At 45.0% G+C, this 24,661-nt stretch overlaps 1 protein-coding gene across 1 annotated transcript; it reads left to right on the forward strand.

Moving 5' to 3' along the window:
- The first annotated feature begins 5,643 nt into the window (after positions 1-5,643).
- Positions 5,644-19,411, forward strand: TAGLN3 (transgelin 3). The gene is made up of 4 exons (XM_066347007.1): positions 5,644-6,110; positions 7,261-7,435; positions 17,408-17,510; positions 18,924-19,411. The coding sequence occupies exons 1-4, from the start codon at positions 5,931-5,933 to the stop codon at positions 19,063-19,065; spliced, it is 600 nt and encodes a 199-aa protein (XP_066203104.1). The 5' UTR covers positions 5,644-5,930; the 3' UTR covers positions 19,066-19,411.
- The last annotated feature ends 5,250 nt before the right edge of the window (positions 19,412-24,661 follow it).

Below are 24,661 nucleotides of genomic sequence, written 5' to 3' on the forward strand. Positions count from 1 at the left end.
AAAGACCTAAGTCTTAGACCCTGGCAAATTGGCCCAGTGGTAGAGCATCGGCCTGGTATGTGGATATCGCAGGTTTGATTCCCCGTCTAGGCACACAGGAGAAGCAACCTTCTGCTTCTCCACCCCTTCTCTCTCTCTCTCTCTCTCTCTCTCTCTCTCTCTCTCTCTCTTTTCCTCTCCCACAGCCATGACTCAGTTTGAGTGTGCTGGCCCAAGGCGCTGAGGATGGCCCATGGAGTCTCTGCCTCAGTAGCTAAAAATAGCTCTGTTGCAAGCATCAGCCCAAGATAAGGGTTGCTGGGTGGATCCCCATTGGGACGCATGCAAGAGTCTGTCCCTCTGTCTCCCCTCCTCAAGAAGAAGAAAAGGAAAAAGAAGTAGTAGTAGCAGGAGGAGGAGGACAAGGAGGAGGAGGAGGAGGAGGAAAGAAGAAGAAGAACAAAAAAAGAAGAAAAAAGAAAGAGAAAGGAAAGGGAAAGAAGAAGGAAGAAAGGAAGGAAGGAAGGAAGGAAGGAAGGAAGGAAGGAAGGAAGGAAGGAAGGAAGGAAGGAAGGAAGGAAGGAAGGAAGGAAGAGAAAGGAAGGAAGAAAGAAAGAAAAAGAAAGAAAGAAAGAAAAGAGAAAAAAGAAAAAAAGGAAAGAAAAAGAAGGAGGGAGAAAGGAAAGAAGGAAGGAAGGAAAAAGGAAGGAAGGGAGGGAGAGAGGGAAGGAGGAACTGATGGGAATGCAGACTGGTGCAGCTATAACTATTGTGGAAAAGCAGTATGGAGTTTCCTCAAAAAATTAAAAATGGAACTGCGTTATGACTCAGTGATTCTACTTCTGGAAATATACCCAAAGAAACCTGAAACACTAATTAGAAAGAAGATATGCACCCCCATGTTCACTGCAATGTTATCACAATAGCAAGATTTGGAAGGAGCCCAAGTGTTCATCAGTGGATCAGTGGATAATAAAAGCCATGATACATTTACACAATGACATACTATCAGCTGTAAGAAAATAAGGAGATGTTACCCTTTGTGACAGTGTGGATGGACTTGGAGAGCATTATGAGTGCAATAAGCCAGTAAGAGAAAAATGAAGTACCACATGATTTCACTTATATGCAGAATCTAATGAACAAAATAAACTAGAAAGCAAAATAGAAACAGACTCATAGAGAACAGACTGACAGCTGTCAGAAGGGAGGGAGTTGTGGGGCTGAGTGAAAAGGGTGAAGGGATTAAGTAAAAACACCCAAAACACAAAAAAACTCAGACACAGAAAACAGTACAGTGATTACCACAGGGAAAAAAGGAGAAAGTAGAAGGGTACAGAGGAAATAAATGGAGAAGGAAGGAAGGAAGGAAGGAAGGAAGGAAGGAAGGAAGGAAGGAAGGAAGGAAGGAAGGAAGGGAGGAAGGGAGGAAGGAAAGAAGGAAGGAAGGAAGAAAGACTTGAATTGGGGTGGTAAACACACAATACAATGTACAGGTGATGTATTGTACACCTAAAACCTATATAATTTTATTAACCAACATCACCCCAATAAATTCAATGAAAAATACATAAATATTCATAGAATTCTAAAGTAAAAATAAATAAATTAATTAAACCACTGCCTAATAAACTGAGATAAACCATGGCCCTCCCAAATGCAGTAAGTACAAAATCTCACTCTCCTTTCCCCTTTATATACCTCCCTTTATGTACAAATCTTCTTACAATAAATGGCACCACCATTACCCCTGTGTACAAATTAGACAGTGTGTCATCTGACCCTCTCCCTTTCCTTCACCCAAATCAGAACTGATGGTTCTTTTACCCTGTGAAAAAAAACCTTTTTTTTTTTTTTTTTTGCATGATATCTAAGTTTAGATTTCCATGGCAGGGATGAGCATGGAAAGCCCTGATTCATAGAGTTTGCCAACATCCGTGGCATAAATACTCTTGCCTTGGCTGGTTTCATGCTCTCACTGAGACATCACTGAGTACGAGCAAGCCGGGAAGAAGTAGCCAGCAGTGCACTCACTGTTCTATAGGATATACACTGTGTGGACGAAAAAGGGGTCACTTACTAAACCTGACAAGGTCAGGAGAAGCCCGCATGCTGGGCCTTACAAACTATTGTAAGAGACAGGGTGGTCTGAATATAAATATTCTTAGCTGAAAGTGGGTCATGGGAGTAGTGATGTGCTGGGCCTGTAGCTTCCTTGACAAAGGGCAATCTTGACCTTTGAAATTACCTATTATCTTTGACCATCTAAGACAACATACCTTGAAGTATCAGAGTAATATTATTTTTCAGACCCAGATTTCCCTCCCAGCTTCTTTATCTACCACCATGAATTTCATGTAACCCTCCATGTTTCCTCCTTTCGTTCTAATGTATAAAATAAAGCTGCAAAACTGCCATTCTCAAGAGCATTTTCTCAATCCATTGAGATTTTTGCTTCCTGATAATTGTCATCAATTTAGTCCAAATAAACTGTTACAAAGCTTTTCTTAAGCTGGACATTCTTTAGTCTACAACTACATAGAGACAATAAACAAATATTGTGAAAAACACAGGTAATATTAAAATGTAGCAAAATAAATTAGGAAATGATCTCTTTTCAGTATTTGACTTTGGTTGGTAATATAATTTATTTAAGGGTGTATTTACATAATTTAGTTGCTTATAATCGCTGAATTTAACAACTGGCCCTGAGAATTTATACATGGGCACTAGTGACCACACTACTTTATGATCTGGAGCCTGACTGACATTCCAGCCTAATTTTTCTTTCTGTGTGTCTCTTCCCCTTAACCCTATACTTTGTTGATATTAGAACATTTTTACCTTCTTATGTAAGCTGCGTTTGCCACTAACTTTTCCTATCCCTCCTTCCTCACTCATCTACCTGGCAAATACTTTGCCCCATTCACCTGGCAAATGTATATTCATCTTTTAAAACTTAAATTCATATCATTTATAAACACTTTCCACATCCCCAACCCCCTCCCTCTAGGCATAATTATACCTTAACACCTTGTGCATAGTTTCAGCATATCTGGCTGGCATTTATTGTTTACAAGTTTAATTTTGCTACTAAACCATGTTGACATGTCTCACTCATTTTTTTTTTTTAATCTCAGCTATATAAGCCCTTAAAGATGTTGCTGTAAATTAACTATACTACTAGACGGCACTCAGTAAATACAGGATTGAGCCAATTTCCACTGTCACTCTTCCAGTATTAGGTCAAGCTTTTTTTTTTTTCTTTAAAGACTTCCGGTCCCTGACGCAGCATGTGGGTATCCTGGGTTTAATTTCTGGTCAAGACACATAGGAGAGGCAACCATCTGCTTCTCCACTCTTCCCCCTTCTCTCTCCTTTTCTCCCCAACCCCCCCACCCCATCCTGCAGCCATGGCTTGATTGGCTCGAGCAAGTTGGCCCCTGGGCACCGAGGACTGCTCCACTGCCTCTGCCTCAGGCACTAAAAATTGGCTCCAGGTGCAGTGAAGCAAGGGCTCCAGATGGGCAGAGCATCACTCCCTAGTGGGCTTGCTGGAGGGATCCCGGTTGGGCACATGCAGAAATCTGTCTTTCTGCCTCCCTTCCTCTCATTAAAAAATAAATTTAAAAAAGACTTCTTGTGGATTTCTGAACACACCTTAACCGTGCTGGCAAAGATCGGTCTCCCTCTTGCCACTGTATCCTCTCCAGAACCTTGAGCTCAAACATTCACTTAAAGCACCAGTTATTTTGTAACAATGGGAATAAATCTTTGGGTAGGAAAGATCTGCAAAACATAGTCTGAAAAAATATATAAAAGGAGGGAGCAAATGTACATTTTTTTTTCATTTTATTTATTCATTTTTAGAGGGGGGAGAGAGAGAGAGAAGGGGGGAGGAGCTGGAAGCATCAACTCCCATATATGCCTTGACCAGGCAAGCCTAGGATTTCGAACCGGCGACCTCAACATTTCCAGGTCGACGCTTTATCCACTGCGCTACCACAGGTCAGGCCAAATGTACATTTTTTAAGAATAGTTTTTACCTTTATTAATACACCAACATCTTCCTTAGAGCAATTCCAGCCACAGAGAGAGTGACATGCCTTCTGCCTGGGCTTCTTCCCTTTCCTTAGTCTCAGGTTGGAAATGACCTTATACCTGCCACCCATAATGCTATTCAGTGACTTTCAAAATTTTGCTGACAATGTTCCTGCCCTTTCCCTAAGATCACAGGTCCTGGAGACATTTCTGTTGTCCTTAGAGCTTCTTCACCTAAGACCTGCATTAGCCAGCCCTTCTCATGCCATTTTCTAAACTGCTCTCCTAAAAGCTTCTGCCGCAAGTCTTTGTTTCTCAGAGTTCTCTCTCCTGGGCTACAACTATGACCCAGAGTTTTTACGCAGGCACACCACCAATGTATGTACTAAGTAAATATTTTTTCACTAGTCCGGGCCCAAGTTAGCAGATTTTTTTCAATATATGTATTATTTGAGGAGTCATTCCCTGCATAGCTTCTAACCAATTTCCCACAAAAACAAAGACCACCATCCGAGGTATTAGAATTGCTTTATCTAATGCGCTAAAGTCAATTGATCGATCATTTCAGAGGCAAGAATTACACTGTATTCCTTTCAGGCACAGTACTGACACAGTTAAATGCTCAATGGCTATTGGTTGAATGAACTAGAGATCAAATTTTGGGGTGTTTCTTTCATGATAAGTACCCAGAGACTTACACAAAACCAGTAAAACGCAATCTTTACCCCTGGCCTAGGAAGACAAACTGCCAAACTCTTTAACAGTTATAAAAATTTTAGGTAACTGAAGTCTAATGATTTCTCCTGAGGTCTTGTTTGGTAATACTAAATACTCAATTACTACTAATAGTATATCAGTTGTCCTTTACTGTTTAATTAAAATAAATAAAATCTTTATACGCTATCCAAGTCTTCTATTCCAAAAGTTCTTAGCATATCGAGCTCTTTTTAATTTATAAAACATGCTCTTAGTATCTTCCTATTAAAAACTCCATTAAAAAGACACAGCCTTTAAATAAGTCAAATCGAGACACAAGTTTTCTACCGGGATGAAAGTTTCTGGATAAATCTGGCCGGCAGCAGGATAAGGTAATGGTTTAAGCTCTCAGCCCCTCCTGTCCTGTCCTGCAAGACAGCTGTTCCCTCAGGGCGGGAAGAAAGTGGTTAGGCAACTCCTGGCAGATGGGCAGCTGACTGAATGGACCCTCTCCCAGGCCTCATCCCCTGTGCAGCTGGGTGGTGATACCACCGGCTGCCTTTCGCAGAGGTGGGGGCAGGGAGAAGGATTGTGCAGCGAGAAAGCAGCTCTCTGCGGGAGGGAGTGAGCGGGCTTGACTAACGCGTGAGGGGGCTGGCATTTTGGAAAGCTCTTAACGACGGCCTTGGCGTGACCCTCCTCATCCAGGAGAAAATCGAATCAGCGCACCATTCGTTCAAACGCCATGCAGCATCAGCAGCTGGACGTCCAGGCGGCTCACCTCTCTGCCTGTTAATTACCTAAGCTTTCCCACCTCAGGGTTCCTGCCTTTGCAAAGTGCTACTACAGGGGGTAAGAAACGACCACCCAACCCCCTTCTTGCCTTCAGCCTCGATTGCCATTATGAGTCCTGTACATCATCTCATCTCCTTAATAGGCGAGACCGAGAGGCGGGTTCCAGCACCCCCGGCCCCTCCCCCGCTCGCCCAGGAACCGCAGGGGCTTTATTCTAGTCACTGGCGCGTGGCTGCCCTTTTTTCCCCGGGTTTGTAGGTGAAACCCCAGTGGCTTCATTGGCTCCTTGATTTAAACCACGCCCGGCTCTCTGCCTGCTTTCTGCCGCTGGGCCAGGCGGCCCAGCCACCTCCCAGCCCCCGCGGAACCCGGGCTGCTATTGTGTGGATGCCGCGCGTGTCCTCGCTTCTCTTGCAGAGATGGCTAACAGGGGCCCGAGCTACGGCTTAAGCCGCGAGGTGCAGGAGAAGATCGAGCAGAAGTATGACGCGGACCTGGAGAACAAGCTGGTGGACTGGATCATCCTGCAGTGCGCCGAGGACATAGAGCATCCGCCCCCGGGCAGGGCCCATTTTCAGCAATGGTTAATGGACGGGACGGTAAGGATGGCGAAACCAGTGGGAACGAAAACCCCCCCAGAGCCTTCTCTTTTCAGGGAAGGCTGCAGGAGGAGCTGCCGCTGCCAGCTTTGTGCCCCCTGGGGAGGGAATGGAAATGCCTTTATTTCTCAGGAAGGGAAGATGTGGGCTCCCTGCACAATTCCCTAGCTAGCTCAGAGGATTCTCCACCCATTCAACATTGCAGCTTCCTTCTGAGCTCCTGGCAAATTGAAGCCCTTTTGCTTTCCCAGTGAGAATAGAGATAAGTATTTCTTTGAGATCTCTCCAGACTTTTTGGTGCATCCGCTCATCTGGAGCCATTCCTTCCCCAGGGGAACGGGCTGGTTACATAGTAAAACAAAGGGGTGGTGGTGGGGTGCTGGGGGACTAACCACCTTCCTTCCCAGAGCCATGCTCCCTCGGCTGCTCAATGTCTGTCTGTTTAATGGAGGTGTTCTCAGGAACCTGAAGGGAATCCTTACGTGATAAGTACTTTTCTGACCAGATGGCTTTTGTGAGTTTGGGAAATGAGAGGATCAGGGACCACAGGCTCTGCTGATTCAAGCAAGCCCCTCTTTTTCCTGCAGAGTGTGATGAACTGTTGTTACATAACTACTACCCCACACTTTTGTTGGGTTGCCCAGCACTTGGGTTGTCAGTACCCAAGAAGAGGGTACCCAGTTCAGTTCATGTACACATCATTAGCTATGGGATGAGTTACTGAAGCCTGATTTGGATCTGCCTTTTGATAGAAGAAATGATGTGAGACTCCAGTATTTGACGACCTTGGGTACAGCCGCTAGCTCATCCCTGTATAGAAGTCTGGGATCCTGGCCTCGTCCCCGTACTTTGTGCCCTGTCTGTAAACAGTCATAACCTCACTTAGAAAATGGAAGGGAGGAGCAAGCACGGAAGGGGATTCCCAGGCTACTGGACTCACTGAGGTCAGCAGCAGACCTGGGAACGGGGTTGCCTGGGTCTCTGGGGTATGGTATGGCCACTCAGCCCAGAGCCCATGCCTTCCTGGGACCCAAGACTTGCCTGTACCCAAACCTGTCCACTGTGTCCTGTGGGGGCTAGGGTTCACTTTGCATTAGCGACAGGTAAGTATGAAGGGAAAACCGATGGTGTCCCCTCCTTTCCTCCTCAGGTCCTGTGCAAGCTGATAAATAGTTTATACCCACCTGGACAAGAGCCCATTGCCAAGATCTCAGAGTCCAAGATGGCTTTTAAGCAGATGGAGCAAATCTCCCAGTTCCTAAAAGCTGCGGAGATCTATGGCGTCAGGACCACCGACATTTTTCAGACAGTGGATTTATGGGAAGGTAAACAGCCCTGTGCCTTCTGGGATTGTTCTCCCCTCCCTCTCCTTACCCATTTCTTTGTGAAACCTGCTCACAGTGTTCTTCCCTGTGCTTGTGTATGTGTGTGTGTGTGGGGGGGGGGGCGGTTACCAGCTGTCACCCCGGGTGCTGTCAGCCTCGCCTTTATGATGTTCTGTTGAAAGGGGTGTGCTCCTCTAATGGAATGCTCACCCCAGGGCACAGCAGGAACCAACAAACTAAAGAGTAAACAGTGAGGAAGCTAAAAGGGTTACATGGATGCCTTTCATTTCTGCTATCCCTCCCACATTGTACCCTTTCTGAACAAATGATCGCTACTGGAAGAGAGTGGGGGGGTCTGACACACCCAAAGAGGGGGGCATAGATAAAGCCACCTGGTGCACTTCTGTCACTCAGTCTGGCAAATAGAAAGCACCTCAACTGTTTATTCAACTATATAGTTTATTAAACTATTATCTGGGAGCTTGGTGATTATACCTTCAGGGTACATACTCTCTCAGAGAGAATGACAAGTGATTTCTTCTTTCACATTTGTAAATTGACTTAAGAAATCTTAAGAGGCATAAAAATCAAATCACATTTCTAAGCGTATTCAACAATTCACCGTTACTGGGAGAAATGATGTGAATGGAGATACTGCCAGAGAATATGGGACCAATGGTCATAATATTTAATATTCCTGAGCCCAACCGTAGGTGCACGCCCATGCAACTGTTCACACTAGTCCTGCCTGGGCGCAGGGGAGGTGCGGACAGTCCAAGCAGGTTTCCAGGTTGACCGTGCCCTCTCGTGCTCATTATCACTGGCGGTCATCACTGGCTGGCCCAAAAGGATACTCGGAGTAGTGACGCGGATGGTTCTGCTGACATTGAGAATGGCGTAACTTTCCTGTGATCAATGGGATGAGCTAATAACAATAGCTACTGCTTATTGATATTTTCCTATGAATTAAGCATGGTTCAAGTGCTTTACTACATATCACCAATCAATTCTTCTACAGTTCTATAAATGTCATTAATGTGCTTATTTCATAGATGAGAAAACTGGAGCCTGCCCATGGTTATATGTGTACATCATATGGCTGGCTAGTAATTAGCAGAACCGGGACTCATATCCAGCCTTTCTGATGCCAAAGAATAAGGCCTTAGCTAGTCTGCCATGCGGCACTTTGGCCAGGAAGCTGTTGCCTTCACCGCTACTATGAATGTGCTGTTGAGTCACGATGGTGACTGATGAGACTGAAGAGAGGGATGAGTCAGGGCTGTGTGGGACAAAGGGCTGGAGCCTCTGTGCTAACTAGGAGGTTTGTGTAAAGGGAAGGGGCCCCACGCGGCTCCCCAAGCACAGGAAGCATAGAAGGATGAGAACCTGGGAGGTGTGTGGGAGGTGTGGATCCATAGGGTTTTTTTCTGTCTTTCCATTACTAAGGATCTTTTGTTCACCTTTCTTGCTTTTCCAAAGATTATACTGATAAACTTTATACCCAAGAGGAGCTGACAGTGAAAGGGGAGGGAGATAAGAAGCAGTGGTCTTTGACAAACAAAGCATGTAGAGGTCTATACCACCTGCCCAGCCTTGTGTGTGAAATGCCTCTTAGGAAAGAGGGAGGTTGACAGTCATGAGATAGGGTAATGAACCTGCGGACTCCAGGACAGGTTAATGCTCCTAGAAAAAGTAAGCAAGGCAGACACTGACAGGTCTTGCTCCAGGGCAGAAGGATGGGCTTTAAAGAAAATAGGGGCAGAAACTCACCCCAAGGGTGCTGTGGGTGACCTGCGACAGGTAGGTCTTGCAATAGGTAGAGATAGATGGTCGTAGGAAAGCAGATGCGTAGGAGTGTCCAGGGCTTGGTGGCCCTCTCTCTGGAGGAGCAGCTGAGGACTGAAGTTCAGGGAAATTCATTCTAAGCTTTAGAGGGGATATTTGACTTGCCCAAGATCACTGCCTGAAGCTCAGGCCAGAACTGGTGACTGTGCAAAGGAGCAAGAGGTGGGGATGTGGGTTGTTTAAGCAGAGCATGGGGGAGGGGCGGTAGCCTTAGCAAGTACAGCACAGGGACTCAGCAACTGAGGCCACTCCCTTTCTGCAAGAGGTGGCTGTCACTCATGAGTTTTAGGATGAGTGTGCCAGCATCGGAGCGATGCTGCAAGGCATGATTGGCATGCCTGTGTGTGTAGGAGAGTGTACGTGTCTGTATACAAAGCTATTAGACTAGCCATTTGCTTAGCTCAGTGCCAGATTCTCCCTACTATTCTACACCTTGACTGTGGTTTTCAGTTTACTCACAGTCAGTCCTGATTCTATGCACGTGGCTGTGGCTCCCGCAGGTTCAGCCTTCCTTGCTTGATTACTTCCCTTCTTTCTCTGCAGGAGTTTTATGTTCGACATCTCTCAGCTCCCCAACCCCTCTCCCCAACATTTTCCCAAGTAGGGCTCTGCTTGTCCACGGCTGCCCAGTGACAACATGGTGCTATTACGTCACAGACATGTGAAACTGCAGGAGCCCAGGCTTGCCAAATGCCATCTCATTTAGCTTCACTTATCTAGACACGAAGAGGCTCCAGATGTACCCACTACCCTGAAAATCCTTTTAGATGCAACGTGAATTGTTTAGAACGGGATGGGGGAACCAGAACGAAAGGTCCAGGGCGTTAAACAAGAAACTAGGGCTGAATGGTTCAGAAACCAACCCAAGCACAGGGATATTCTAGACGTTCCCCTGGGAGGAAGCTGGCGATGTGGAAGAAGTGAGGGCACTTAGAGCAATGGGACTGAGCAAGTCCCTCTTGGATGAGAGAACGTGGAAGCCTGGCTGGTGACTTTCAGATTTGCCCTGGGGGGGAGCACAGGAAAGGGCAGAGGTGGGCAGGGACGGGGCTGTCTCAGCTGGCTGTGACTCAGAGGAGAGCAAACTGCAGGTTGGATTTCAGCATCTTTGGAAGAAAAGAGGGAAAGAGAGAAAAGGAGGAACAAGAACAGGAAGGGTGTGTTTGTAAAAGAAAGAATAGGTGAGAGCTAGTTCAGTATGCTGAGTCAAGTGTAGACTCTTGAGTCAGAAAATAGACTGCGTGGTTCAAACCTCAGCCCTACATGTATCAGTGAACTTTTCTAAGCTTCACTTCTCTCGACTGTAAAATGAGCATAATCCTTACCTATTTCATGGGGTTGATATGGGGAGTATGTGAGGTAAGGCAGGAGAAATGCTTAGACTAGTGTCTGACAATGAGAGAGTATAATCAATGTAAAACTTACTACCGTTATTGCCCGTCCTCTTTCAAAGACTAATACAAATTGAGGGCACAGGAGCAAGGCTGAAAGGCGTAAATCCTGTCTTGTAACAAATGGATTTTTAAGGGCTTCACAGAGAAGTTGGTAGGGTTGCCTGGATGACCTTTGCCCTCATTTCATCTGCCACTCTGCAATAGGGAGGGGCAGGCTTCATAGGTCACCTTATTGACCTTATTGACCACCTCCTGGTCAATACCTTCTTGATGTTTTTCCCCAATTCCAGACCCCTAAGATCTTGGTACAGTGGAAAGAGCATGATTTTGGAGCCAGGTAGGTGAGTCGAAATTCTTCGATAGGCACATCCTACTTGTGTGACCTTGTTTAAGCTGCTTAGCTTCTCAGAGCCTCAATGCCCCTCCCTGTAAACAGGTCTGGTGCCTCCCACAGAGGGTTCTTGTCAAGACTAAATACTTGAAATGCCTAATAGACACCTAATAAGCGCTGGCTTCTTTTCCCTACTGTAAATCCATCAGCAACTAACCTTTTGGGTTTCTTTGCATAACTATCTGGTAAACATTACACATGGAGATTCTAGAATGTCAGAACAGGCAAGACTCCCAGATCAGGCCCTGGCCGGTTGGCTCAGTGGTAAAGCGTCGGCCTGGTGTGCAGGAGTCCCGGGTTCGATTCCTGGCCAGGGCACACAGGAGAAGCGCCCATCTGCTTCTCCACCCCTCCCCCTCTCCTTCCTCTCTGTCTCTCTCTTCCCCTCCCACAGCCGAGGCTCCATTGGAGCAAAGTTTGCCCGGGCGCAGAGGATGGCTCCGTGGCCTCCGCCTCAGGCGCTAGAATGGCTCTGGTTGCAACAGAGCACCGCCCCAGATGGGCAGAGCATCGCCCCTGGTGGGCATGCCAGGTGGATCCCGGTGGGGTGCATGCGGGAGTCTGTTTGACTGCCTCCCCATTTCCAACTTCAGAAAAATACCAAAAAAAAGACTCCCAGATCAATCAAATCTAGGTACTCTTCTCAGTGATTCTACTGACAATGATCCTGGACACATAGTTTGTCAGGCCTCCCTGTTCCCTCTTCCTGATGACTAGGTGTTAGGGAGGAGGTGTGGTTTTACATCCGGGTGTAGTGCCTGGAAAGTCCAAATATATTCTCAGGGCGGGGGTAGGGCATCACTGCATGTGTCATTTATTCCTCAACAGCAGAGCAAAGAGGCATTTCACCCAATCCGAGAGATATTTGTGGGTTATTGTGAGGCACTTGTAGTGACTTGAGACATCACAGATACCTCTTGTTTGAAGCCCCCTTTTCTATCAGAACAGCCTTTCTAGCATTTATTCCAGGTGCTGCTCACTATTGTGTTTGGCCTGCTTTACCTCCAGCAGGGGTCCTCAAACTCCAGTGGACATCAGAATCACCTCGTTAAAACACGAGGTGTTTGCTGGACCCCAGCCCCAGAGTTTGAGTTAGTAAGTGTGGAGTGGGGACTAAGAATGTGCATTTCTTACCAGTTCATAGGCGATGCTGCTTCTGCTGGTCTGGGAATCGCACTTTGAGAACCACTGTCCGAGAGAGTTTCTCCAGGGAGACAAGCAACAACAATTCATCAAACCCACAGTGCAAGCCCAGTGTGCCTTCTGATAGTTCACCATTGACTATAGCAATATTTTCTCTACCTTGAACAGAGAATGGGGGCTATCACTAAGTTATTTCTCAGGGAAATAAGAAATAGTTTCTTCATCCACTGATTGCTTTCTCTGTAAGTCCAATAATGACAAAAACCCCCCAGCAATCTAAGATTAGCAAGGACAAGTCAAAACTGATATAATATGGAAGAGGCTCTGAAGCAGAGCTTTGACCATAGGACTGAAGTTTAGTATTGAAAGTAGAGTGTCCAACCTGAATTTCCCCACCAATATAACATCTCTCTGGGCTTTTTTATATTCTTTTCTTTTTCCTTTTCTTACTGTTCTGTTTTTTGTTTTTTTTCTTCAGAGACATGCATAAGCTATCATGAGAGTGATAAAAAAATTAAGAGAACAAAATCTTTGTTCTAGTATATTTAGGGTAATTGCCCTCAAAATTGGTTGGCATTAAGAATCCCTGGGTTGGCCAGGGGTCCTTATAATGCAGAACCCCTGGCCCCACTCTCCAGAGATGATCATTTGTTAGTTTAGAGTATAAGACCACACGTGGAGAAACATTGCTTTGTGATAATGCGGAAAACGGGGAACACTCTCTTGTCAAGTGAAAGTGTCAGCTGCTATCTGAGCCTCTCTGGAAAGGTTTGCTGGTGAGATAGGGAAGCTATTATGCCACCATCTTTTTTTTCTTTTTTTTTAACACAAGTTCAGATTTTAATACTAGCTTCCCTGTGATAAGGGAATAGAAGATTCCACGTAGGCCCTGGCCAGTTAGCTCAGCGGTAGAGCGTCGGCCTGGCGTGCGGGGGACTGGGGTTTGATTCCCGGCCAGGGCACATAGGAGAAGCGCCCATTTGCTTCTCCACCCCCACCCCCTCTTCCTCTCTGTCTCTCTCTTGCCCTCCCGCAGCCAAGGCTCCATTGGAGCAAAGATGGCCCGGGCGCTGGGGATGGCTCCTTGGCCTCTGCCCCAGGCGCTAGAGTGGCTCTGGTCGCTGCAGAACGACGCCCAGGAGGGGCAGAGCATCGCCCCCTGGTGGGCAGAGCGTCGCCCCTGGTGGATCCCGGTCGGGCGCATGCGGGAGTCTGACTGTCTCTCCCCGTTTACAGCTTCAGAAAAAAAAAAAAAAGATTCCACGTAGCCCGATTGGCCTCTCGGTTTTCGTGTGTTACTACCCGTCTTGTGGCCAGTGGTCTCGTTTTTAGATCACTAAGAGGGCTCAGTCTCATTTCTGCTCTTGAACATCTAGAAAATTCCCAGCACCTAGTTGGTGGTTCTTTTAGGGCTGTCGTCTTGGAAGAATAACCTTGAACAGTGGTTTTCAAACTCTTGACAAAGAATCTAGGGGTAGCTTTCAGGCAGCGAAGAGATTCCAAGCTGCCAGGCTTCGGAGCTGGCTCACAACTTGGATCGGAGCCCTTCTAATTATTGGTTTTACTCTTTGACTTCATAGAAGATATCTCTGAAGGAAGCAGTTATTGTTAACAAACACTACTTAGTACTTAACACAGGCCAGACGTTTTGATTTTTTAAACAATTGAAAACCAAAGAATTAGAGCAGTGCTTGCTCCAGCTCCAATCTGGCTTCATCAGAATCAGCTCGGCAGATTATCCCAGATTCTGATTTTTTAAGATTCTCAGGGAACTCTGATGATCAGTCTAGTTTGGGAGTCACATTTTCTCAAACTGCCTGGTGGGGTTTATTAAAAATATAACCCCCCAGGCCCTACCCCAGTCCAGTCGAATCATTCTCTCCAAGAAATGACCTCAAATTCGCCATCCCTTAAATCATCCAAGAAGCTTGGGAAGCCCCGGCCTGAAGCAGGCTTTGTTCTAGGGCCAGGCAGATGGTGCGCTTGGGGGCGGCACAGCAGTTTAGCATCTGTTGCTTTCTCCCTAGCACACTTCATGGAAACTGCTTCCTCTCACTGTCCCTTTAGGCTTTTATATATATATATGTTTGACCCCCAGTGACAAGAAGCAGCCTCCACCAACACCCCCCTTCTACCCAACAGCACCTGACCTGGGCTTCTGAAGTGTCAAGAGAAGTGAGACTGGATAGAGATCCTCTTGCCATTTTGTCAGCCCAAGAGTGCCGGAGGCATTATTAGAAAACTAACCAGATGTGACAAAAAAAAAACAAGCTAGATATGAATCAGTTACAGACACCGGTTTCTGTTCATTATGTTATTTAGAATCTTGACAACAATGAACTTGATCTGCACACTGATGGGGATTCTAGCCCCAACGGCTTTTTCATGCTTTAATCATATTTGAGTTAGTTGAGACCTGGAGAAATTATTTCAGACAAAAGCACTCAAAGACTTCCCGCCATTTGGGGTTGGTGCCCTTGACCTTGTTTTCTCCCCCAGTGCCCTCCCTCTGCTGTCTCTGCCATCCCTGTGGGTCATCCCTGATCTCTAAGGCAGGTAGGTGCCTCTGCCAGTCTGCAATGGGGCCATGGAGGGCAGCCCAATGGACAATTTTTAGGCTTTATTTTCAGACACCAGAGGTAGAGCCAGGCCCTGGTTCACTTGTTGGGTGACTGAGCATGTTAATTAATCTCCCTGAATTAGTTCTTTTTTTTTCTTTTTAATTAAGTGAGAGGCGTGGAGGCAGAGATAAACTCCCTCATAGCCCCAACAGGGATCCATGTGGCAAGCCTCCTACCAGGCAATGCTCTGCCTGTCTGGGCTGCTGCACCATTGCCCAGCAACTGAGCTATTTTTAGCACCTGAGGCAGGCCATGGAGCCATTCTCAGTGCCTAGGGCCACCTTAGCTCCATTCAAGCCATGGCTGCTGGAGGGGAAGAGAGAGAGATAGAGGGAGGAGGGGGTGGAGAAGCAGATAGTTGTTTCTCCTGTGTGCCCTGACTGGGAATTGAACCTGGGAGTTCTACACACCAGGACGACACTCTACCACTGAGTCAGCCAGCCAGGGCCTAAATTAGTTTTTCTATACATACACTGGGAGGAGTAACATCAATTCTATGGATCAATGTTGCATAATTAATTAAATCTCCAGTTTATAATTTATATAAAATCTCATGCCTTGGGAACTCTCTTAAGTAAAACCTTTTCATGTTGTTCTGGTCTAATGCCTCCTTCCTTAACTTCTTTTGCCTCAATCATGTAATTGCTATCTTTTCCACTGTCCGGGGTGAGGGTGGGATTGTATTTATAGTTTTAGGTTTCTAGATATCTTCCTTTCCCCCCCAACTTAGTTCTGTCCATCCTTTATTTTGTGTCATTTGTGAAGGTGTCTGGGTCCATGGTTAACAGAACTTGCTTCTGCACCCATGGCTCCAGGGGAGTGTCTGTGGCTGAATTCTCTGTCCAGCACCACACATTCCCAGAAGCTGGGTGTACCAGACCCGCTCTTTCCAACCATCAGACACAGTTTCAGTGTGCTCTTTGTACACAGAGGAGATGAGTGATACACCCTAACCTTCCTGAGCCTTACGGCACTTGATCATTCTCTAGGTTCTCTTTAATGACTCACTACTTAAGAGCAAACCCTCTCCCTCTCTCTTCCCAGAGTGAACCTTCAGAATAACATCACCACAGCTCTATTTTTTAAAAACTATTCAAGGATCCTGTTATTCAGTGACAGTTACAGAAATGTTTTTCATCTGCATAAGAAAAGAACCATTCTAATTACCATCGTGAGTTTTCTGTCTTGATTCTCAGTATTCCTTTTTCTCTTCTCCTCCTATCTGCCACCCAGATTCTCCATTCTTCACCACCCCGCCTGTCCCTTGAGTCTGGGGGACTCTCCATTGACAGCATTTCATCCCTGTATCCATTAACCAGCCCCACAGAGCCTCAGGATCCAAGGAATTTCCCCATGGTTAACGGGATGGCTGAGAGAGATATGGGAAGAAGGATATGCTCTCTCATCTTCGAACAAATGGACATCCTAAACTGGACTTCCTCTCTGGGCCTTAGTTGCTTATTTTCTTAGTTATACACCATTTTCACTTTCCATCTGCCTTTCTCCGAGAATTCTGTATTTCCCAGTGACTGAGCTGCAGCAGCTGGGCCACAAGACCAGAGATGATTCACTCAGTCTGAAGAGAGCTGTTGAGTGAGTGCCTTTACCCTTTCCAGCTCACCTTCCTTTCTCACCTTGTGCCTGTAGCTTTTATACCACACACTCGGTTAGCACGGACCCTGAATCTAGTTCGAAACACAGTGGCATATTTCTCAGTCCAGGACCTGTCAGCCAACTGGAAGGAAGGAAGGGAGAAAAGATGGGAGGAGCAGGCTGACCTGGAGGGTCCAGTCATCTTGGCCGTGGGTTAAGACAGTGGGCTCCTCCTATCACAGTGCTTCTCCTCCCACAGGCACACCACACTTCTCTCTCCTTCCCTCTCCCATACATGCACACCCACCCGTTATTTGTTTTCTCCATTAGCTTCTTCGAGCAGCACAAAATAAAGGGCCTATCAATGTGTCACATTGAGTGCTTTCTGTGTTGATTTGTTTTTCTTCATTTGCCCGGCCTCCAGCCCACATAGCTGAGTGAATACACAATTTGATGCACATGGGTGATTTTAGACCCTTTTAACCCAGATAAAGTGAAAGAGAGAAGCCACCTGGGGTTTCGTGCAGTGAATCCATCCCACCAGTTTCTTCCCAGCCTCCTTTTCTCTTTCCCGTCCTGAGGAAAACCTTCTGCAGTCCACCCCTGCAGCCTGCTCCCAGGACTTGCCCTTTACAGCCTGCAGCACCCGCCCAGGCCAGGGCGCCTGCTCACTGCAGGGGCCCACCTGGATCTGAGTTGCCAAGTGTTTGGAATGTGGATTCACACACACAGCATCTTCGAATGCATTAGACGCTAGGCCTCTCTGGTGTGCACCATATAGAAGAGAATGAACCCGAGAAAAAATTTTTTCATTCCTTTCTGAGAGGTTTGGCTCTGGTTGTCTTCAGACCTTTGAGAACTAGTTGAAATCCCTGTCTCCTGAATGCGACTGCTATCAGAACCTCCTTCTGGAAGATCAGCCCCATCTTTCCAGATTCCTTGGTGCTGACACCTGCTTGGCTTTAATCTCTTCACTGGTTTTCAGGGAAGGACATGGCGGCTGTGCAGAGGACTCTGATGGCTCTGGGCAGTGTCGCAGTCACCAAGGATGACGGCTGCTACCGGGGAGAGCCATCCTGGTTTCACAGGTAACACCCCTTCTCAGCTGAGCTGGTGCAGAGGATGATTTTAATAACAGGGAGCTCTTCAACCTCGTAGCTCCCAGGGGCTATTTCAATACAAAAGTCCCTAGGGACAAGCGCTCTTAGTCCCACAACGGAGTCCCCCAGGCCAGGGTAAGGAAAGACCAATGCTGACTGATGTTCAGTGCAACCGAAGGCATGAGCGGTTGGGCCTTTCCTACTAGATAACTGGATCCTCCAGCTCTGCCCCGGTCTGTCTCTCCTGAGACTGAGCAGGACTGAATTGCTTGGTGGTGGCGGCTTGATGTCCAAACTTGGATTTACTATGACCCACGTAGCCTTGAATCTATCTATCTATCTATCTATCTATCTATCTATCTATCTATCTATCATCTATCTATCTATCTTTCACCTATTTATCTACCTATGCATCCACTTAATGAAGGGAAAATATGCCCTAGTTGCCTGGGACATATTGTTCAAGCCTGTTGTCCCAGTGTACTTATTAATAGCTCTTACTTTCACTCTCAGAAGCGGCCTGATCTGGATAATAAAGTATATGGTCATGTCAGTAAAGGGTCTTTTCCTAAGGAGATTTGTCTTGGGTTTTTTTTTTTTCCAGTGGTTAGGGATAGCAAAGGAACTTAAATTCAACCCAATAACTCAATGGGAAATGAAGAAAAAAGAACAGATAATTGACTCTTCATTTCCCTGTTCTCCTTTTCTTCTTGACAGTTATAAAAAGGTGCAAGTCTGGGTCATTTAAAAAGAACCTGGTCTGTAAACTCTCCTAGATACTGGCCAGTGGAAACCCTGCTTTTAGTCCAGGCTTTATTAATGACCTATCATGGTTTCTATGGCCCCCAAAACCAAAATTATTTAGTATATGGCTCTTAACTGAAGTTTGCTGACTTCTTGTCTAGAGTAAGAAATTTCCGTTTTATAACTTGTAGGTCCTTCAGCTCTATAATGGATAATTAAACATTGGCCTTTACAGGGAAGGGTGAAATGAGATTAATGACATGCTTTGTAATAGAGCTGATTTTAATTTTCATAAGGGTTTGAAGTCACTGTGAGGGAGAAGATGACAGGCAAGCAATCTAAGAGCGAAGTCTTCAGAGAGGCAGCTTCTGATCTTGCTGGAGATTTTAGAACACCACTTAGGCTTCTAATGAGTAAGAGCTCATGTATCACAGTAGGACCATTGTTGCAGGGCCATTGTTCAGGGTAGAAGCTCAGGGTAAGACCATTGTTCAGGGTAGGACCATAGTTCATGGCCAGACCAGAGCCTAGGATAGGGCCTGCTCTTCTATCCAGTGACATCCCCCCTTCCCCACTAAAATCTATCTAACTGCATAACTTGGGAAGGGTTTGCAAACCGTCAGAATGACATTTTCCCATCTCACTCCCTCTGCCTAGGAAAGCCCAGCAGAATCGAAGAGGATTTTCAGAAGAGCAGCTGCGCCAGGGACAGAACGTGATAGGCCTGCAGATGGGCAGCAACAAGGGCGCCTCCCAGGCAGGCATGACCGGGTACGGGATGCCCAGGCAGATCATGTAAGACACTGCATCTCAGCCCCAGTAGAGAGAACGAACGTTCCACACCACTGTCTCTGACGAAGAAGTAGTTAGTCACCTACTGACCTTTCTCAAAGCCTCTTGTTCCTGGTTTTTGCAAGTGCTGCCTTTCTGCTGAGAATCCGCGTTGCCTACTGCTGCCACCTTCTGTTCATTTAGAACTATGCAAAGAGTCCGCTTCCCCCTCCTCGGCCCCTTCTTCGCCCTCAAGTCTCTGTTTGATTATTTATTTATTTATCTATCTATCTATTTATTTATTTATTTGTCAAAGGTTTCCCTCCTGAACTTATAGAACACACAGAATAAACAAATTAGTCTTGTGTCTTGAAGTGTAAAATTCATTCTTTGTCTTAGGGACTTTGCAGGCAGGACTGATTTCCGTTCTGTTCAGGTGGCTGGCAGGATGGAATTAAGCTGTAGCTGCAGCTGTGAGCTTTGAGGAAGCCCTTCCACGCCTGTAATGTTTATCTCTGCAACTGTAGTAGAAAGTTTAGAAATAGTTTTGCCCACCCCAAGAGCCTAATGTCATGAGTTCAAGAATAAGATCTTTGGTCCCCACGTATGTTTTGAGTACCTACCTTGTGCTAATTATACTAGACTCTGTGGAGGACACAGGGTTGAGCAAGCCGAAGCCCCCGTATGTAAGGCACACTCTACATTTGCCCAGGAAGTATCTGATGGATGGTGGTTTTATCGAATGGATAGGTGATGATTTGTTGAAGGAAGGAGCAGTTTTCATTTCTTTAGCAATAAACTTACTCCTACTGGCCAGACAGACCCTGGGTCCGATAGCGACAGTTATACTGTTTCTTCATCAGCCAGGAGTGACAGGCAACGCAGATTGCTTGCTTATAGTTATTTATATGGTCTATACCCCTACACTATTGCCTATGACAATTCTAGCAAGGATCAGACAGATTTTAAAGGTTTTCTCCTCCACAGGAAAATTAAGAAGTCAAATTAGTCTGTGGACAACCAATTCATCTCATTCTTGCTACCAGTAGCAATGAGGGGGGGGAAAGCTGAACTGTTTTATATATTAGGACTCAGTACAAGATATTAAAAGGCTTCTTTTTGTGAGAGAGAGAGAGAGGCAGGGTGAAAGAGACAGGAACACCTAGCTGCTCTTGTATGTGCTCCAACCAGGGAATCAAACCAGCAACCTCTGTGCTCCAGGACAATGCTCCCACCACTGAGCTGTCTGACCAGGGCTTAATTTTTATTGATTTTTAGAGAGACAGAGAGAGGAGAAAAAGAAAGGAGGCAGTATGTATTTTTTGGTTGCTTCCTGTGTAGGCCCTGGCGAGGGATTGAATCCGCAACTTGGTTGTTTCCAGATGATGTTCTTGACCAGTTGAGCTAACTGGCCACGGCCAAACAGTGTTAGGTTAGGACTTGGAACCGAAGGCACCGCTGGGATTCAAACCCAGGATTTCCTGTTTACTAGACAGGCGCTTTAACCAGCTAAGCCATGGCACCGAAGTCAGTATGTTTTTAAAAACAAGAAAAAAGATTACTGAAGGAAATTAGCCTGTGCATCACCTAAGGGACCTAATATATCCCTTGGGAGCTCTAATGACGTCTGATAACAGCTGGTCAATTGTGCATTCCTGGAATGATGTCACATGAACATGGCAGCTGAATTCCTTCCTCAAAGCTTACCTTGGAGTTCCTAGAAAAGCAAAAGGAGGAAGTTGATGGGTCCTAAACTGTGAAATAAGACTAGCAGGAAATTCCAGGACAGAGATGGAAGGTGGTTAGATTTCCGTTTGGGATTGGGAGTGGGAGGCATGAGAAGTAGCTTCCATCAGCAGGGTGACAGGTTTGGGAGAGAGCTTTCAGGCTCTGCCTGTTCTGTTTCTCACCTTGCCCAGGCTCCACCATGGCTATGCCAGAGACAATAAGAAACAGAAAAAATAGCAGACTCGGCATAGAGCTGGAAAGAAGTAGCCTGCCCAATCCAGGGTAGCACTAGAGCCCAGCCGGAGTAAGGAGCCAGTAATAAGAACAGTGATAAGCTTACCAGGGCGTGGGCATTTCCTCCTTCCAACATGTTCCACCCACCCCCTCAAGGCTCCCATCCCTTTGGTCCCATCAGATGATGACAGCCTGGCGATGAGGCTCTTGAAAGACTTGAGGTCCTAGGGTAGAGTGGTCAGAATTGAGATAGGAGGTAACAGAATGAGATAGTCCAGTTTGTAGTTCCAAGTCTTTCCACTTCCATATTTCCCAAATTCACCAGAAGTGAACCAAGCTATAGCCTGAGATTTTTTTTCCCTTTACTAACTTTGCATTTGCAGTCAAGGTAGCAGGTAACCTCAAGGAAATGAGTTCACAGGCAGCAACTTGAAAACCCTTGAGGAGTGCAGTAAGTGCTGTCATCAAGACACACTGAACCACCCTTATCAACTGGAGCAGAATTCCTGGGCCAGTCAGAAGAATCATTTAAGTTCAGTCTAATATACTAAAAGAATAAAGGAAATATTGGAAGCATAAAGCAATAATCCATCATGAAGAAAAAATCATGTGGTTCTATGAAACATAATAAAATAAGTAAGATAAAATAAGATTGATAGTTGAATGGGTTACCAAATTAATCAATTGGAGTGTTAAGATGAGGCACTCTGTACAAAAGAAAAGGCTCACATAGATGGTAAATACAAGTGACATAGGTCAGAAATTTTATAATTGGAATCTCAGAAGGAAAGGGAAAAAAAATCAATGTATGGGAGAAAAATTTTGAAGAAATAATTTTGAGAATTTCCCAGACCTGAAAATGAAGTTTTATTTTTATTTTTTATTTTTATTTTTTTCATTTTTTCTGAAGCTGGAAACAGGGAGAGACAGTCAGACAGACTCCCGCATGCGCCCGACCGGGATCCACCCGGCACGCCCACCATGGGGCGACGCTCTGCCCACCAGGGGGCGATGCTCTGCCCATCCTGGGCGTCGCCATATTGCGACCAGAGCCACTCTAGCGCCTGAGGCAGAGGCCACAGAGCCATCCCCAGCGCCCGGGCCATCTTTGCTCCAATGGAGCCTCGGCTGCGGGAGGGGAAGAGAGAGACAGAGAGGGAGGCGCGGCGGAGGGGTGGAGAAGCAAATGGGCGCTTCTCCTATGTGCCCTGGCCGGGAATCGAACCCGGGTCCTCCGCACACTAGGCCGACGCTCTACCGCTGAGCCAACCGGCCAGGGCCAGAAAATGAAGTTTTAAAAAACGTATATGATGCCCAAAAAAAAGATGAGAGTCTTCAGTGGGAAACATTATGGTAAAATGTATGACCATTGAAAATAAAAACTCTCAAAATTTTAAAGAGTAGAAGCTTGTTACATATATATTTTTAGAAATCAAATTTACATTGAACTTCTCAACAGTAACCCTTGTGCATATTTTCAAGGTACTGAAGAAGAAAAGTTGAATGCTTAACTAATTTTTAAAGCCTGAAAGGAACAATATTAAGAGACCCTTTTTGAATACACAGTGGATTATGAATTCCAGTAAGAAATGTATATTACCAGGAAAATGCTGTTTGATGTAAGAAATGTGGATAAGTGAGTCAGAAGAATTTCTTCTTTTTTTTTTTTCTTATTTATTTTCAAACTCAGCTTTTAACACAAAACATAAAAGTATCAAAAGGACAAGCTCTGGCCACTCTTCTAATGGGGAGCTGTGAGTTCTGTGGGGCATCACTTCCTAAGTAGATGATTTGGGCATCGTTGGGGTGTGGCAGAGAGTGGGCGGAAGGGAGGGAGATTGTGTGGTTGGGTGGGGTGAGAAAATTTTATTCTTGTTTAAATAAACAAGAACTAAAAGAAAAAAGAGATAAAAATTTTATCTATAACAATTCAAAACTAAAATTCTAAGACCATATCAATATGGTGTGTATAGAATGAGTGGAGAAGCCGGAGACCAGGGGAAGGTGAGAGAATGTTAAGGAAAATGTCCTGTTTGGAGAAAATTTAAAGATATTCATAAGTTTAAGAAATTGTTAGGAAAAGACAACTCACTTCATGAGGTCAATTCAACATTGATTTGAAACTCAAAGAAAATAAGACAAGAAAATTATAGACCAATTTCACCTGGTTTCTAAATAAAATAAAATCTAACCAACTCCAAGGTATTTTAAATACCTGTTAGAATGATCCATTTCTCTCTGTTTGAGAATCTTTTTTTTATGGTAAAGTGGATGGCTCTTTGGGAACCCACTTTCTTACAGCGCTAATCTGGGGTAACTCGCACCCACATTCCATTCCTTCATTCCTTGCTTGTTCCTCTTCTAAAGTCATAGAAAGATCACCAGTTCCAAGTTCTGCATCTTATTTGTAATAATATTAGAGACGAAAGGTGATATGACTTACCCAACATCATTTAGTGGATTCATTTTTGAAGGAGGATTTAAATCCATTTTCTTGGCTTCCAGAGCAATGTTCGTTCTTTTCTAATACACTGCCTTGTTGCTAATTCTTTCTTAGTAACTCATCCTAACATATTATTAAATGAATGCCCTAATGTAGCATTTAATTTTTTAATTCATTTCTTTATTTCAAACTGTACTGATAACCAGCAAAAGTCATCTAGGGGCTGAAGATATAAAAATGAATAGAAAACCATACTTGTCAATCAGTCAGTCAATAAGAATTTATTGAGTCCTTAATATTTTTAAGGAATTGTATTATGTATTAGGAGATACAAAGAAATATGGACATGGCTCTTAATTAAATAAACCTGTAGTCTTAGTTGAGTGAACAGAATACAACCTACAGTTCCTTTTAATTAAGTTTAATTTTAACCTGACCTATGGTGGTGCAGTGGGATAAAGCATCGACCTGGAACACTGAGGTTGCCGGTTTGAAACCTTGAGCTTGCCTGGTCAAGGCACATATGGGAGTTGATGCTTCCTGCTCCTCCCCTTCTCTCTCTCTCTCTCTCTCCTTGTCTCTCTCTCTCTGTCTCACTCCTCTCTCTTTAAAAATCAATAAATAAAATATTAAAAAAATAAATTAAGTTTAATTTTAATTGAATTTTTGGGGGATGAAATTGGTTAATAAAATTATATAGATGTCGGATGTACAATCCTATAATAAATACATCATCTGTATATTGTATTGTGTGCTCACCACACAAAGTCAAGTCTCCCTCCATCACCATTTATCTCTATATGCTCTACCTTTGCCCACCACCTTCTCCCTCTGGTAATCACCATACTGTTGTCTGTATCTATGATTTTATTTTTTTGCTTAATCTTTACACATTTTTCACCCAGACCTACAACCCACCTCCCCTCTGATAGCTGACAGTCTTTTCTCTACCTGAGTCTGTTTCTATTTTGTTTGTTAGTTTGTTGTGTTCATTAGAGTCCACATATGAGTGAAATCATAGAGTACTTATCTTTCTCTGACTGGCTTATTTCACTTAGCATAATAATCTCCAGGTCGATTCCTGCTGTTGCAAAGTGTGATTTCCTTTTTTTTTTTTTTATAGTTGAGTAGTATTCCACCATATAAATATACCAGAGCTTTTTTTTTTTTTTTATCAGTTCATCTACTGATGGGCACTTGGGCTGTTTCCAGATCTTGT

Source organism: Saccopteryx leptura, chromosome 8 (assembly GCF_036850995.1).
Source record: "Saccopteryx leptura isolate mSacLep1 chromosome 8, mSacLep1_pri_phased_curated, whole genome shotgun sequence".
Lineage (NCBI taxonomy): Eukaryota > Metazoa > Chordata > Mammalia > Chiroptera > Emballonuridae > Saccopteryx > Saccopteryx leptura.

Bases quoted from the DNA above. Each gene is read 5' to 3' on its own strand.
- TAGLN3 (XM_066347007.1), top strand. From the start codon at position 5,931: ATGGCTAACAGGGGCCCGAGCTACGGCTTAAGCCGCGAGGTGCAGGAG. The intron at 6,111-7,260 runs GTAAGGATGGCG...TTTCCTCCTCAG, and splicing joins AATGGTTAATGGACGGGACG to GTCCTGTGCAAGCTGATAAA. The intron at 17,511-18,923 runs GTAACACCCCTT...CCCTCTGCCTAG, and splicing joins GAGCCATCCTGGTTTCACAG to GAAAGCCCAGCAGAATCGAA.